We start from the raw sequence: 17,026 nt of genomic DNA, 5'->3' as shown, positions 1-17,026 counted from the left end.
AGGAATACAGATATAAAGGAGCTGAGATTTTTGTGGTGAAATAGTGTATTTCATAGAATCATAGAACTATAGAATCATTAAGGTTGGAAAACACTTCTAAGATTATCAGGTCCAACTGTCAAACCACCACGCCCATCCCTTCTAAGCCATGTTCTTGAGAATGCAGTTCTTTAATTCTCTTGTTCCTTTATCTAAGCTCACTGACAAACACAAAGCTGTTTTACAAAGTCCAAAGTTCTGCGAGTCTATCTGATTTTGAAGTCATACTTTAGGTATCAGGGTGACCACCTCAAATACAATTGTTTTGCTTTCTTAGAATCATAGAATCATTAAGGTTTGAAAAGAACCTCTAGGATCATCAAGTCCAATGGTCAACCCAACACCACCGTGTCTCCTAAACCATGTCCCCAGGCGCCACGTCTACACGATTTTGAAGACCTCCAGTGATGGTGACTCCCCCACCTCTCTAGGCAGCCTGTTCCAATGCCTGACCCCTCTTGCACTGAAGACATTTTTCCTAATATCCAATCTAAACCTCCCCTGATGCAGCTTGAGGCCATTTCCTCTCGTCCTATTGCTAATGACTTGAGAGAAGAGACCAACCCCCACCTCACTACAACCTCCTTTCAATGAGTTGTAGAGAGTGAGAAGGTCTCCCCTCAGCCTTCTCTTCTCCACACTAAACAACCCCAGCTCCCTCAGCCGTTCCTCATCACACTTTTTCTCTAGACCCTTTGCCAGCTTCGTTGCCCTTCTCTGGACATGTTCCAGCAACTCAATGTCCTTCTTGTGGTGAGGGACCCAAAACTGAACACAGGATTTGAGGTGCGGCCTCATCAGTGCCGAGTACAGGGGCACCATCTCTGCCCTGCTCCTGCTGGCCACGCTATTGCTGATACAAGCCAGGATGCTGTTGGCTTTCTTGGCCACCTGGGCACACTGCTGGCTCATGTTCAGCCACCTGTCCACCAACATCCCCAGCTGCTTCCCCCTTGGGTAGTAATGTTACCTTTCACATCCAATAGAGGATGGAGATTCTCCTTGGCTCTCTTTTTGTTGTTGTATTTGTAAAAACATTTTATGTAAACCCTGACAGCAGTGGCCAGATCGAGTTCTAGCTGGGCATTTGCCTTTCTAATTTTTTCCCTGCATGACCTAAGAGATCCCTGTATTCTTCTCGAGTTGCCTGCCCCTTCGTCTTAAAGTAGTAAACTCTCCTTTTTTTTTTCTGAGTCCCAGCAAAAGCTCCCTGTTCAGCCAGGCTGGTCGTCTTCCCCACCAGTTCATCTTGCGGCACTTGGGGACAGCCTGATCCTGTGCCTTTAAGACTTTCTTCTTGAAGAATGCCCATCCTTTATCGACCCCTTTACCCTTGAAAGGCTGCCTCCCAAGGGATTCTCCCAACCAGTGCCCTGAACAGGCCAAAGTCTGCCCTCTGGAAGTCCATGGTAGTGGTTTCGCTGACCCCGCTCCTTACTTCTCTAAGAACTGTGAACTGTATCCTATCATGGTTGCTAAGCCTAAGACAGCATCCAACAACCACATCTGCCACGAGTCCTTCTCTGTTTGTGAACAGAAGGTCAAGTGAGGCCCTTCCCCTGAGAGGCTCACTCACCAGCTGTGTCAGGCAGTTATCTTCCACACACTCTAGGAACCTCTTACACTTCTTCCTGTCTGCTGTGTTGTATTTCCAGCAGATATCTGGTAAATTGAAGTCCCCAATGAGAACAAGGGCTGCAAATTATGAGACTTCCGCCAGCTGCTTGTAGAAAGCTTCATCTACCTCTTCATCCTGGTTTGGTGGTCTATAACAGACCCCCAGCAGGATATCTGCCTTGTTGACCTCTCCCTAACGTAGAGGAATTCTCCACAGCCTCTCCTTCCTTGCCTATCCCTTCTGAAGAGCTTATAGCCATCCATTGCAACACTCCAGTCATGACAGTCATCCCATCATGTCTCTGTGATGGTGACTAAGTCATAGCTACCCTGCTGCACAATGGCTTCCAGCTCCTCCTGTTTGTTGCCCATGCTGCGTGCGTTGGTGTAGATGCACTTGAGCTGGGCTATTGGTTTTTCCCCTAACCTTGGCACGTCACCCCAGGGCTCCTCTCTAGTGGTCCTGGCTATATCCCCTTCGCCCTTCCAACCATGCTGAAAGCCCTCTTGATGAGCCCCGCCAACTCATATGTAAGAATCCTCTTCCCCCTTTGAGACAGCTGAACTCCATCTGACACCAGCAGGCCCAATGCTATATAAACCTCCCCATAATCAAAAAAACCCAAAATTCCACTGATGGTACCAGCCTCTGAGCCATGTGTTAATCAGATTAGTTTTCCTGTTCGTTTCGGTATTGTTCTTCCCTGCCACTGACGGGATTGAGGAAAATACTACCTGTGCTCCTGATCCTTCACCAGTCGCCCCAGTGCCCTGAAGTCCCTTTTGATTGCTGTTGGACTTCTCTCCACAACCTCATCACTGCCCACCTGCACAACCAAGAGCGGGTGATAATCAGAGGGCCCTACCAGACCAGGGAGTGTCTCTGTTTCGCTGGCTTCTGTCCTATATATTCCAGAATAATCCATGAAGAGTGATGAAGAAGATATTATTAGGGTTTTGTGGAAATGGGAAGCTGTGTAGTAATACATATTGTTTTCTTAAATGCTTGTAAGTCCATATGTATATGGAATAAAACTAGGTGGTTTAATTTTGTGTGTGTTAATGTGAGATGATACCATGCTATTTCAACTGATGTTCTGGAGGAAAAAAACCAAACAAACCACAAAATCAAAACACCCAAATACAAAATGACTTTAGATGTGTTTGACCCAAACTTTAGACAGGAGCTAGTAACAGCAAAATGACCCCATACCTCTTAAAGGACTAGGAAGCCATTGGTGACCCCGAACATTGTAGGAAATGTTGGAGTTCTCTGCCTTCTCTGAGATGGATGGTAACTGTCAACTACTTAACTGGGCTTACAGGACTCAAAATCCACTCAAAATGGATTTTTTCCCCAGTAACGCACCCTGTTCCTTCCCCTCCAAACCACCAAACATTTTGTGTAAACTGTTATGAGGTGGTTGGTAGTGTGGAAAAGTAAGAAGAAATTTGGTAAGTGTGGGATATTTTTTCCCAGTTCCAGGAATCAGTGGCTTATGACTGGTATTTCTCAGCCAAAAATTTCAGTAGGCCATGATGGTATATAATGTAATCACCTTTACATCCATTTATTATTTTGAGTGTTTTAAGTTTTTAAAAGCTTGCATACTTTTTATTTAGATTAATTTATCTAGTATGGAGGCCAGGGTTTATGGTCTAAGATTTAGTCTATTGCCTTAAAATCCTTAAAACAATATGACGGAAATTTCTCCAATAAAGAGCAGAATTTATGCAACAGGTTGCTGACTGTACTTATATGTAGTAATTCAAGAAAATCATACTGGAGTTCCTTTAGCACACTTGCATGATTATGATTTGCCTCTCAAATCTCATTTACTGACACTTTGAGATAGGTTCTTTAATTCCTGTCTCACAAAGGACAGGCTTCTGTGAGTGTACCTGTACTAAAAATTGATATGAATAGTTAATTTGGTTTTCTTGCTAATTGTTGGATTTCCAGGAACTTTCACTTTCAGCCGGATAATAGCTCAGAATCATCAGTTCCACACAGACCTACTGATAGTGGCATGTTAAAAGAAATCTAAAAAAAAAAAATAAAATTTCAGCTCTTCAGCAAATTGCTCTTTAACCACTTGAGGGTTTCTTTTTTCCTTTGTAACTTTATTACGGTGTTACCTCTAATTTTCTAGAGCTGATGCTTTGTCTTGGTTTCCTGACTTAGATACAGTTTCCAGTATTTGAAGCTTGGTGTTTTAATTAAAATACTTTTGTAACCTATAATTGTGTTTGGTTTTCATTGCTCTAATAGTCTCTTTGATACCATCCTGTATTTACTCTGAACATGTAATGGTATCTTCTTCTGCAGTCTTAATGTTACCGTCAATCTTTTTATCCCTGTATCTTCTATGTTTTCAAAGTACTGTAATAATTCTGTAACTTTGATTTTTATTAATTAAAGATTTCTGTGGAGATTTAACTTAAAATTTACAGGGAAAGAATTATTTCCCCTACATGTCTATTTTGTGTAGTGTTTCAAGAGGATAAAATAAATGTCATGATGATGAATAATTTTCATTGCCTAGCCCAAAAGTTCATATTTGGGAATTTTTAGGATTAGCATTGGTGTTTAGTCCTGAAGGGCTTCTGCTTGTGTAGGTCTTTTACACTTATGGCATGAGTTGTTTTATTTACAGAACTTTGGTTCTGGTGCCAAAAGATATTGCACGAGGCTTGAATGTTATTCCACACTGTTTTTTGGTTTTGCTATTGGATAAATAAACAATTCCTTCTATGTTGAATTTTTTAAACGTAGTGTTTACTAGAAGTCTGTCTTGCAGATGAAAAATTCATATCTACTGGAGAGGCAGAAGTTTGCTGTCTCTTTACAGGTCTTGTCGCCCTCTTCCAATGAGGAGATGGCAGCCAGGCTTTTTTCTAATTGTCTCTTTCTCATTCCTTACTGGTAACAGTAAGCCACCGACTCGAATACTGCCCTTCCAGTTATTTCTTTCTTGCGAGCTGTTAAGGAAGGGAGTTTCCAATAAAAGCTATGGCTCCGTATTTGTTCTAAATTCTTAAGTTTTGACATGTTTGCTTCAGGCACTCGGCTACCTTCGTGCACTCTTCTCTATATTCAATATTCATTGACGTTTTACCCAAAGAGAGTGAAAACCCTTAAAATATATATATATAAAGCCTCCACCCCCACTTTTGCTTTTTCCTTTTGCTACAGGACATGTTAATGTCCCCAGGCAGTGCTTGCTCTTGATTTAGGGCCTGATTGCATGGGACGTTGCTATTACTTTAGTGACCTGAATCTTAACCTCTCTTGCTTGTCCTAAGAGGGTTCCTATCTCAAGGGTTTGTAAAGCAGCAGCACAATTCCTCCTGTATGTGCTCTGAAAATGATACCTTGATTTTCAGGAGAGAGTTGTATTATGAAAGAGAGAACATGCTTCCAAAGTAGAAGAGCAGTTCTTAAACTCTTGCACCTCTTGAGTTTAATTGCTTTTGAAATGGCTGGCATTTGAGTTGAGTTGTAAATTATTATGCCAGAGGGTAAATACATTGGGTTGCCTGAGCCACACAGCTGTATCTCACTTAGTTTGAATATGCATATCGTTTGAAGGATGGATCTGACGACTCTTGCTTTACCAACATACTCTTCTTTGTTCCCTTTTGGGGAGCTTCTGATTTCAAGTGACCTCTCTCAAATTAATGCTGCTGGTGGGTTCTACTTCTGGCACTGACTACAAGTTACTTTTCCATACTTATTGATTCCGATAGCAATTAGGTGGGATGAGGTGATCCGTAATCTCTGTACAATGGCTATACACCTTGATACTGTAATCCACAATGAGTCACCTAATATCGTTAGATGTGCATTTAAACTTTGAAGTCATTGATAGCTAAAGCTAAATTGTATTCATGCTTAAGGCTGTGTTATTTCTCTGTTGTTAAGCAGCTTCTTAGGAAGTTTTGAATTTCAGAGTAGGCTGATGACGTGTTATTGAAGCTGTGTGGTTCTAGTTGGCAGTTTGGTATCTGGTTCTGATATTTTTCTGTGTGCATTATATTATAATCACTGAATGCTGCTATTTGTGCTTAGTTTCACAAGGAAGAAGAGTTTATAAATAAGAATCAAAATTTACAATAAAGTTTCTTCTCTGTAGCTTTATCATTATTATTTCCTAAGGTTACCAGAAACACGGTTGGTATATTTATACTGAATGCTTCTAGGGAAATTTGGATTTGAAGGATAGTAGCTGACAAATGTAAGGTTTTCTGTGTTTGTCTTTCTTACAGAAGGGACAGGGTTTTCTCTCTCAGAGTAGTTGGTATAATGGAAAAGTACTCTAGTTGCCAGCTTGCTTTGGTCTGTAGGCAAACCAGCTATCGTAGCAAATGGAATTGCTCCCTGACACTGGGCGAGGATTTAAATTTTTGCTTGTAATTTTGTTTCTTAAAAAGATAATGTCAAGGTAATTTGAAATAATAAAACTGTTCCATGTGAATGCTCAAAGAACTGAAAAAAATCTGTGACTTTTCCCATACAAGTGAATCGTAAAGCTGCAGAGTGAGAATATGTACAGGTGATCAAATGCAATGGGGCTTAATATTGTGCAGGTTGTAATTGTCATGGGACTTCTTCTTTTCAGGATATAAGCTTCTGTCTAGTTTTAGTAAAAAATGATCCAGTTATTAAAAAAATTATTTCTAGTAGAAGAGTAAGATAATCTTGTAATTGGAGCAGGGCATAAAAATATGTATGTGAATGCATATGTATTTATATTTATGCATATGTATTTATATCTATGTATAAATGTTCATTCTGAAATTTGTATAATAGTTCTGTGGTTGTTATTGAAATTGTGCTATTCTTGTTTCCCGCCCATCTGAACAGCACCCGGCAGTGCCATCTACTTCTTGATGTCTTCAATTCTACAGAACATGAGTTGACCATCAGTGCTAGGAACAACGAAGATTTAATTCTGCATGCTGGGGAATGCCAGCGGTAAGTGCGTTCAGTATTAAAAGAGCCCTGGCTTTAACCCTATTATTTATTTATTTATATGCAGTTGATGATACTGGGGGCCTAGTTTCCTTTTTAAACATTGTACACATGTCAAAGAATGTGAGAGTTTTACTTTCTTAAAGGTGCGTCGCTGAGGCCTAGCAATATCCCATGAATTTATTATGGCTATGAATCTAGTAATACCGATAATAACAAAATACAGAATAGTTGGTTCTGAGGTATATGGGTGGATATAGCAATGACCCATCTCGTTTAACTCATTTTAATAGAATGTTTTAATATACTTTTCATGTGCTCTGAACATAGTTCTGATGTTAAAACCTGATCTCACTAGTTCATTATCCTTTCCCAGTTTTAAATAGTCTTTTCTTTATGTAGTTTTCCAGCCATTTCATCAGTTTTTGTAGAAAAAAAATACAGGAAAGAAAAATCGAATTGACGAAAAAGCAATCACAATCTCTGTGGAAGAAATATTCTAGATTAAGTAGGCTGTTACGTATATTGGTTCTTACAACCCTACTATGGTTATGTAAAAATCATTTTGTATCAAACTATAACCATTATTTCCCATAATATATCTACCTAGGATTCCTGCTGCTGGCTGTACCCTAGGTTGCTTGGTTTATATCCTTCAGATGATCATTACATCTAGATGACACCATTTTAATCTTAAAAAGATGAAACTGTGAAAAAGGAACTGTTTCTGTTTGGTCACGGGCTATCTACACAGTTCTCTTTGGCAGAGTTGTGCTGCAGTCTTAAATCATGCAACTGATAACTTCTTTGAAGAGAGATACTTTAATGTCTTCAAATCACAGCCTGAATATTAAGTTCAAAGTAAAAACACATCAATTGCAAGGCATGCAATTGTCAAAAAGAAGTATAGGAGATGTAACAATAGCAGTAAATTTGAAATGCTTTTTGCCTTAGTGACTCTGAAAGCACAACCATGAGGAAGTACATTGACTCAAACCAAGGCTGAATTTTCTCAATTTCACCTTATCAAGGAATGGACAAAAATACCAATAACATACAGTGTTTCTTCCTTTGATTTGCAGAGAATGGGGTTATTTTCTTTTTTTTTTAAAGCAGCCTAAATACTCACCAAAATGTTCATGTTCTTCTCTGTACTGTTTTGTAATTCTGATTTTATGCCTCTTGCTGTTTCCCACCATTTTTGTAGTCGGTAAACTCCTTGAAATTTTTCACTCCCAAGTTTTGGGACGATATGTAACAAATAGAAATAATGCTACAAAGAAGGCTGTAAAATTACTTTGCAGCTTCTTGATTGAATTACTTTTATTTTCCTATGGATTTAATAATTTAAGTTTAAATGTCCTTAAATCGTTATATTGTAATGGATATAAACCCTTTCAATAAGTCTTTTGAAACAGTCGTTTATCAAGACAGATTGTGTATTTTCTGCAAGTATTTAAACCTTTTAAGGATAGTGATTTTTATTCTTACTGCAAAATATTTTATTGTTTTACCCTTGGTTAGAAGCTGCACTGACTTTTCTATCAGTTTGAAACTCATTTGTTACCTTTTTCTTGAACAAGAAGTGCTTTTAAATGTAACAATGTACATATAGCTCCTCTGCTGCTTGGAGTTTTAATTTTTATTCTGACGGATCTACTACAGAAACTTAAGTGGAATATATGCTGAGCCTTAAAATTAGCATGCTCCTCCTAGCGAGGTGCTTTCATTAATCTTACACACACACAAAAAAAAAAGTCTTCCCCCTTTTTGGAGCAATGGTCAATGGTTCTAGGTCTTTCTTTTTTAACATAGGACAATCGTTCTCAGGAGTTTGCATTTGAACCAAGTGTTTTCAGTCCAGATGTACAAGGCTTTTCAACAAAGCCTACTCTTAGATTCTCCTTTTATAATTTATTCTTATCTTTGGACGTTGATTTTTTTTGTTAATATCTGATGAATATTTAAATGGAGGCTCTTCAGTCAAGTTCAGGTTTTTTTCCCCTTCCCTGTACCTTCTTGATTCCATCCTCATTCTTCAAGTTTTTCTCATTCCACTTTTATTTAAATTATAACTTTTTTGCCAGCTTTGCTCACTCTTGCTTCCTTTTGTAATTTACTCTCCCTCCATTCATCACCATCATTTCGAAATCTCCTGTCCTGACAAAGTGTAGATAGCAGGAAATTGTTTTTTTCGTTCCTGTTCTTACTGCTGGAGACTCTGTTTTCATATTCTCTGCCTGCAGACCTACAAAGAAGGATAATGCTGCATCCTCCTCCCAGCTTGCCTCTTTGCTTCCTACTTTGCGTGTTTACAAAGTAAAATAACTTGGAAGTCTCTGATGTGTTGCTTCTCTTTTCTATATTATGGAGCTGTTGCCGTAGAGTATAAGTTTTGCCCCCCTGTGCCTAGGGAGAGGGAATTTGCAAGGGATCAGCCATTGCTTTCATGTAAAATGAAGAATGGTGATGGAAGGCTTTGGATGCCACGCTCATCAAAGCACTCTCCTTAAAATATTTGATTTATAACTAAGGTCCACACATGGCTGTGGAGCAGGAAGTGGGGAGGGTGTAGGAGGTGGAAGCAGAAATGCCCCAAAGAGTCTGGGTTCAGCAGCAGATCTATACTGGCACTGCCAAATCTTGCTGAGCCCATGCAGGGCAGTTCCTGGTATCTGTCTTCTAGTACTCATATTGTTTGGTGCATTCCAGCCCCCTCCTGTTCTCTGGCTTATTTGTGTTTATGTAAAATGGTTCAAATGCATAGAATATTACACGCCCCTTTTACTTTAAGGTCTTAAGTGAAGTTTGCTTCAATTAACTTAGGGATAGGGGAATAATAGCTGTTACAATAACATGCATGGAGTATGAAAAATGGTATACTCTTTAAGCAAAAGTGACATCCTTTAGGGCATTAAAATACTCTATGGAGAATACATGCCTTTTTGTACAGCAAGATTATTCTTGCTGACTACTAAAGATTATCATTTTAGCTTTCAGGGAACCTTAAGCTTACAATTTACTGTAATTTTTCAGCCATTGATTGGGAGTATTTCGTGTGTGCATTGTAACTGCTCTCAGATACGTATGTAAGCAGTGTTTCTGAGAAGCAACACTCTTTTCCCTCTATTTTAGGATAGAGCGATACATGCTTTGCTCCTCATCATTTTATACTAAGAAATGATCGTTTGGGCTCAGTGATTATTTTGTTCACTCATTTTTCTGTCTTTTATCATTATATTTTCTTCAGACACACGAATCGAAAGGATCGGCCTTTCATTTTTTCCCTGTATCCCAAGATGTTACTTAGTGATTTTCATACTCCCCTTTGTGGTTTTCATATGGTTTGAAATGTTCCTTTGTGTCCCGTTATGGGACACTTAGTGATGGGCTTTACTTTGAAGCCTTTTGTCCTCAGAAGATTGTGGTTGGGAGGAGAGAGAACTAAGACTTATTTGGAGGAAAGAAGGAGAAGAAAGTAAATTTGGCCTCCCTTTCCTGTGAGGTGACATGCCGAATAAGAAGGGCAAAATTTTTGGAGGTTCCTTCGATGAAATCCTGAAAATATCATTAAGTTTCATTATAAAACTGCATTCAAAATCAAATTTTTTTTTTATGCTTTACATCTGCAAGAGTTTTTCTAAGTTTTAATATACACATATACCGGTGTCCTGGTAAAACGTTGTCAGAGAAGTTACTCTACTGAAGTTCTGGCTGCAGAGAGTGATGCTGAGATGTTGGCAACATCTTCAGTTAATAAAAAATATGTTTGATATACCACACTGTGGTGTCAACATGTTTTGTTAATCTATCCTGGTTGAATATGCTTCGTGTGGTGATGAGGGAGGCGAGGTCTCTGATATATGCTATTGGAAAGTTCAGCCCTCAGATATTTTGCTCGCCTTGCAGAGCCTCCCGTCTGGAAAGCTGTTTCTTGAAGTAGTCAGCTGCACACTGCTGAAGGGGCTTTGCTATGAATGTAGAAATGTTTTGAATGTAATCAGCAGTAAAACCGAACTTGTTTATCACAGTCGCGTGGCATTCAACAGGTTGTTCTGAAATGGAAGAATATAGCAGGCAGCTCTGGGAGGGGGATTGTATTATGTATGTTCACAAAAAAGTGTTGCCATTAGCAATGATTTTAATTTATTGAAAAACTTAGGTATGGTAATTATTGTGTTTCTTACTTGATTATCAAACCATTAAAATTAAATTTCATGACAACCCTCATTTATGCGTAAATCACTTCATAATTTATGGTAATAGATGTTATCTTATTATGTGCCCCAGGATATCTCATTTTGTACAACATACCCTGCATTGCCTTTACATTTCTATTCTGTGCACGGTGTGTCTGTATTTCGGGAACGGCGAACATCATCGTCAGTGGAAGATTTATCATGGTGATGGTCTGAGTAGATCAACCCTCTCATCTATCCTTGTGGTGCGGCACCACTGAGTTGTTAAAGTCTTCCATGTATATGAGACTCCACAGCTGGTGGCTGTAGATACAACGCTTTTAAACATTGGAGTTTTCAGATTGTTTTGGCCTTGGTTGAGAACCGTGGGGATTAAAGCGTGGGACAGCCCGGGAACTGGACGGGACTCGGGAGTTAAGAAATGAAGAGCAAACAGGACCTGGCTAAGAACAGGCTGGAGAAAAAGGGTCAAATGGTGGCAGTCATGGAGGAGCTGTGAAGGATCTTTAATCATTCAGGCATCTTCCCAACCAGAGAGGATATCTTCTCCTCTAGATGCTGGAATGAAATGGAAAATTATTAGAGAGTTGTATTTCCTTGGGAATAGTAAGTAGCCCTGAAATTTCTGAAGAGGTGTGTCATGGTACAGGCCACCAGAGATAAGGCAATGCCTTTATCGGTAATTCCAATGGCAGAGACTTTTGTGCAAAATTTGCAAGTACTGGTGATCCATGGGATGCTGATGTAAAATAATGTGGTGGATTTTTATTTTTTTAACTATGCTGCATAAGAAAAAATAAGCTAAAGAAATACTACAGTAGCAAAGTCAACACTCGGAAGTTAACAACTGCCAAGCCCCTTTCTGGGCTGGCAGTTCCTGCCTTTTAGCAGGGTTATAGGGTTAAATGAGTGAATTTACTTATATATATTCACTATACTAAGTTTTTTGGGTTTTTTGTGTTGTGTCAGCAGAAGTGTAGGTGTTCCTCTCAGTTTTGATAAGTAAACTTTTGTGTGTGTTGACTTCACCTATTTTTAAATACTTTTTTTTTTGTTAAATTCTAACGCGTCAGAATAATTAAAGAAACAAATTATTATTTTCATTCTTATACCTCTCATCACATAGTATGGTGTTTCTTTCATCCATGGAAAGTAAAGAATTTTTTAAAAGTCCCTTGTGTGCATACTGTTAATGAGGGCCATCGACTACTGCTTAATTATTTTATTTAAACGGGTTGGTTAATTGAGCTGTGAAGTCTCTGATGTGGAATACTCCAATTTCTGCAGTGTTAGCTAACAATGCACATACATACTGAAAACATTTTGAAATAAACCCTCTTCCAAAAGGTATAAGAATTGAAAATTCTGCCCCTTTTTAAACCATAAGTTCCCTTAATAAATTTATTGCCAATGTGTAAGTAAATCTTGATTGTTATTTCTCATAGCTGCCAAGTCAGTGTTTAATTTGTGCTTCTGTTTATGACAGGGCATGTTGTCTGTATGAAAGATTCATGATTTTTTTTTCCTTACATTGCTGTATGTTTTAAAGACAAAGCTGCTACGACTAAGGCTTTGCATGCTGTCGTCGAGAGAAAATATAATTTCACAGCAATATCCCTGGGTCTTCATGTTAAATCCATGGCAAGCTGAAAGTTTCTGAGATACCTTCAAGTCAAATTAAAAAATATCTAAGGTCGTATTGACTAAAACATGAAAATCACCTGCTGTTTTCAGAGTAATCATTTTTATTTTGTCTTTTACTTGACATTTGTTAAATACACATTTAATTTTTTAAAAATCTTGCCTTTTCTTACTAATAGCCAAATCAATCTTTAAATATACTACATAATTTTGAGTGAATAATTAGTAATGTTCAACAAAGGAGTTGGAAAGGAAATGCTTGTTTGGGTAGGAAAGGGTGATTTATCTAGCACTGGTCAGAACCACAGTATGATCCAGTTCTAGTATTTGTATTTCTTCCAAAGCACTTCGCAAAATTTGGAGGTGTTACAGGAAGAATCTGCAAAAATTTTAGGCTGAGTAAATAATTAATAATAAAACCCCAAAGACCAATAGAAGGAATAGTAAAGAGCAATTTCATTCAGGGATTTCCTGTGCTGAAATGGGGTGTGCTTCCCGTGAAGAGCTAGTCCAGATGCTCTTCCGAGGTCCCTTCCAACCTTGGCTCTTCTGTGATTCTGATTCTTTGGTAAGGCGCGAAGGCATGATGGGTGATTGCAGGGTAGTTACGAGGCCTCGGTGTGAGTGTACTGCAAAAAACCAGATGTGATCTGGGAACAGGACAGGCAAATGGAAATAGGGAATAAAAAGTGAGAATTATGACATTCGGTTCTGGTCACACATATATGGGAAAGAGGAGATCAAATGGTAGAAGGTGCAGATAACTGATGAAAATAATATAGACATTGGCTTTGGTTTGAAAAGAGCAGTAAAATTTAAAAGGGATTATTAATGCATTCTATGAAGTCGGGCAGAGAAGGGCTCTCTTTTAAAGGTTAAAGGAGCTGAGGACACCAAGAAAAACTGAGCTTTGAGCTGTCTGTGAGTACAGCTATAAATGAAGAGATTTCCAGGCCTCAGACATCATCAGATTGTACATCGGTCTCGCTCACAGGGAGTGGAGGCAAAGAACCTGGCTGCTTCCAAGGTGTCCTCAGCGGAATTGCTAAAGACCTGCCTGCAACTGCCATACTTTCCACCAGGAAGACCTTTTCCAGTGTTCTGTCCCTGTAATTGATGATGGGAGAGCAAATGGCCCTGTGGGTTTTACAGGAACAAATACATGAATGGACGCCTGTTCCTCCTCCATTCCCTCCCCAGTACAATATCATCCTTTTGTTCTGAAAACATAGTTATGGTGTATTTCTATAGGCAAAGTGCAAGAGAATCTCTTTCCTATGATTTCCATTTGAATTTAGCTTTTCTGTTTCTGACAAAACCACACATATTTGGAACACAGATAAACCTGCCTTCTCTAATTGCTGGCAGGGAGACTTTCCCCTTTTCTCAGGTTTGTCAGTGTAAGGTGTTTCTCCTCTCCCCCAGCTTCATTTGGAAGACTCAGTGTATTCCTTATATGAATTGGAGGATGCTACACTGGGTAGGCAACTGGCTTGGTATTATATGACTTCTCAGAGATCCTTCTCTTCTTCCCACTTCTTCAGAAGTAGATCTAAGCAGTTTAACTGTTTTTCTAAATCGGGGGTGACTAACTCACTGGATCTAGCCTGCATGGCAATTTTCCTGACCTGTTTGAACATTGACTTGACCTCAGGAGACCCAATTTGCACTATTTCTAATATTTTGAGTATGCAGCTAGGGAAACAGGAGGTTTGTGAGGGCCGGCCAAGTTTGTCTCTGACAGGATTTATTAAGTTTAATAGGGTACAGCATAAACATGGCTAGATAGGTTGGCCCTTATACAAAATATCAGAGATATAGTCCGAGTTTGCTATCCCGGTTTTAGATGATCTATAAATCACTCGAAATCCAAAATAGTCATCTTAATTTTCCCCTTAAATCATAAGTAGATAACAGGCTATAGGAAGTGCAGGGTTCAAAAGCTATCTCTTGAAAATGTCAGAATAATGATTTCAGAATTAGATTATAGAAATTATTTTTAAAAAGAGCTTTTTTTTCCCCCCATAGAAGAAACCAGACTTTTCCCTTCCTTTATTTCTTCAATGCTTGGAAAAATTATTTATTTATTGAATTTTTTGGATGCTAGGCACATTTGTGGAAGCATTTGACAAAGTGTAGGCCTATTAAAAATTTGGCTGAAGTGCTAATACTTTCTAATTGGGTTTTCATTTTTGTGCAAGACATGTAGAAGAATAAATAAGTATGTAAGAAAATGCATAAATGTTTCTTTTGTTAGGTAACAATGGAGCAACAAGGTAAACAGGAAAAAATACTGCTTCCTAAAGGAAGTCATAGTTGAAATGGTTGTGCTTGCCCTTAATTCACACGTATCCAAACCAATAGATTCATATTGTGGTTTTAGAAAAATCATATTTCAGCATTGATGAATAAGGGAAAAAAGTGAAGAATGAAGGTGAATGTGGCATCACCAGCAGAGCTATAGAAGTCATTATCCCACTCTACTCAGCGCTTGTCAGGCCACACCTGGAGCACTGTGTACAGTTCGGGTCCCCGCTGTACAAAAAGCATGTGGACAGGCTGGAGGGGGTCCAGAGAAGGGCCACCAACATGATCGGAGGACTGGGAAGCTGCCGTATGAGGATAGGCTGAGAGAGCTGGGTTTGTTCAGCCTTGAGAAAAGGAGGCTCAGAGGGCATCTCATCACCGTGTACCAGTACTTAAGGGGTAGTTACAAAGAAGGTGGAGACTCCCTTTTTACATGGAGTCCCATGGAGAGGACAAGGGGGAATGGACACAAGTTGCTCTTGGGGAGATTCTGACTGGACATCAGAAGGAAATTTTTCACAGTGAGGACAGTCACCATTGGAATAATCTCCCCAGGGAAGTGGTTGACTCGGCCACATTGGACACCTTCAAGAGTCGTCTGGACAGGGTGCTGGGCCATCTTGTCTAGACTGTGCTCTTCCTAGAAAGGTTGGACTAGATGATCCCTGAGGTCCCTTCCAACCTGGGATTCTGTGATTATGGGATTCTGTGATTATCAACCCTTCACTGGGCATTAGTCCTCTCATTGGAAATAAATAAAAAATACCCATATTCACAGGAAGAAATGATCCAATGGAAAATTTGGGGTTTGTCTATGTTTTTACTAGTGGACTTTCTGAAAAGTGAAGGAGAAAGGTGAGTAGTAGTAATCAACATTGGTTTTTCTACCGATGTTTGTCAATATTTCGGTGACATGGAAACTGAATCAAAAACTTCTGTTTTGTCCTGAACCTACTCAGTGGTCAGCACACCTGAGACAGGCTGTTGCTCTCTCTCTTCTTTTACTTAAGTCTGAGTTAGAAAGCTAGGAGTACTACAAGAAATGATGATGGAGAACCACAAGGTAAAAAGAGGTGCCATGCAGATGAGCACAGACAAGTAGGGAGGTGCATATTTGCAGCTCTACTAGTATAGTCGGTGTGGCCCAAATTTCTGTAAGACTTGCTTTGGGGTCTAAATTCAAGGTAGGCTGCAAACATTTTTATTGCTGAGGTTATTTCATAATTCTTTCTTATCTAGCTGAATGCGGCGCTGCCTGAGGTGTGATAGGCGAAGGGATGCGTGCTGTGCTACATACACTGTGTGCCTGGATGGGAGCCGGCTTGCAAAAAATAAATATCACTTGCATGTTGCTGGACTGCAAACGTGAGTCTTTGTGGCCAGCTTCCAGGTTAGCCCTGCTTTGAGTGAGGGGTCTGAACTGGATGACCTCCAGAGGTCCCTTCCAACCTAAAATATTCTTTGATATGAAAATCTACCTACACACTGATAAACTTACTCCTTCTTCCCAAAGCCAACAGTGTTCGGGTCACATGCCCATATAAGTTTGTTCCTCTGTCACTTTCTTTTGTCCTCTAAGACTCTTTATGTCTTCTCAACGTTTGTCCTAGTCTATCTTCCCCCACCCTCCTCCAGAGATTTAATTCCTTTCCTTAGCCTCTCTTCCTTTATTTTTCTGCTGCTGCAGATGGCATAGTGCCAGTTTATGGTAAGTCTCCTGGCCTCCAGACTCAGGTATTACTTTAAGCAGTGTGTTACTGGGGGTAGCACGTATTTGCACGATCCTCCTTCATAGGTCTGATTGGATGCATTATTTCTGTTCACTCGTGCCTAAAACCTGGTGCCTTGTACGTTCATCTGACAGATGAAAAATTGCTTTAATATGGTATTTGGAGACACTGAAATGGGGAGTGAAGGGTATCTGGGTGTGTAGAACCTTCGGAGGTTGTAGGTTCAAATGGTGAAGATAACTTTTTAGTCCATTTCCTAATTAACCACCATCTTAAATTTTCAGGGAAGAACGTACCTAACACATTTCAGGACATTTTTGTTCATGCTGCCAGTAAAAGAGTGAGCATTTGGGTAGAGGTAAAGCTCCAGGTCACACCTGGTTTGATCGATATCTGTAGATAAATAGATTAATTTAGCCTATAGCACTATCTGGATTTAGGAGCACTTGCTGTGTTTTGTGACTGTGGTGACATGGTGACTGCATTAATGGGATGAAAGAAGATTGTCTTGAGTGGCT

The 17,026-nt window shown here is 39.4% G+C and overlaps 1 protein-coding gene across 11 annotated transcripts in view; it reads left to right on the top strand.

The window, feature by feature from the left end:
* The window catches only part of TRAPPC9 (trafficking protein particle complex subunit 9), a 538,181-nt gene that overhangs the window by 210,754 nt on the left and 310,401 nt on the right, over positions 1 to 17,026 (top strand). For all 11 annotated transcript variants that reach the window (XM_075085899.1, XM_075085893.1, XM_075085900.1 and 8 more), the window contains one exon: positions 6,524 to 6,634. In XM_075085899.1, coding sequence (XP_074942000.1) covers positions 6,524 to 6,634 — 111 coding nt within the window. The remainder of the gene's footprint in view (positions 1 to 6,523; positions 6,635 to 17,026) is intronic.

Source organism: Phalacrocorax aristotelis, chromosome 2 (genome assembly GCF_949628215.1).
Source record: "Phalacrocorax aristotelis chromosome 2, bGulAri2.1, whole genome shotgun sequence".
NCBI lineage: Eukaryota > Metazoa > Chordata > Aves > Suliformes > Phalacrocoracidae > Phalacrocorax > Phalacrocorax aristotelis.
This window is presented reverse-complemented; position numbering and strand designations above follow the sequence as displayed.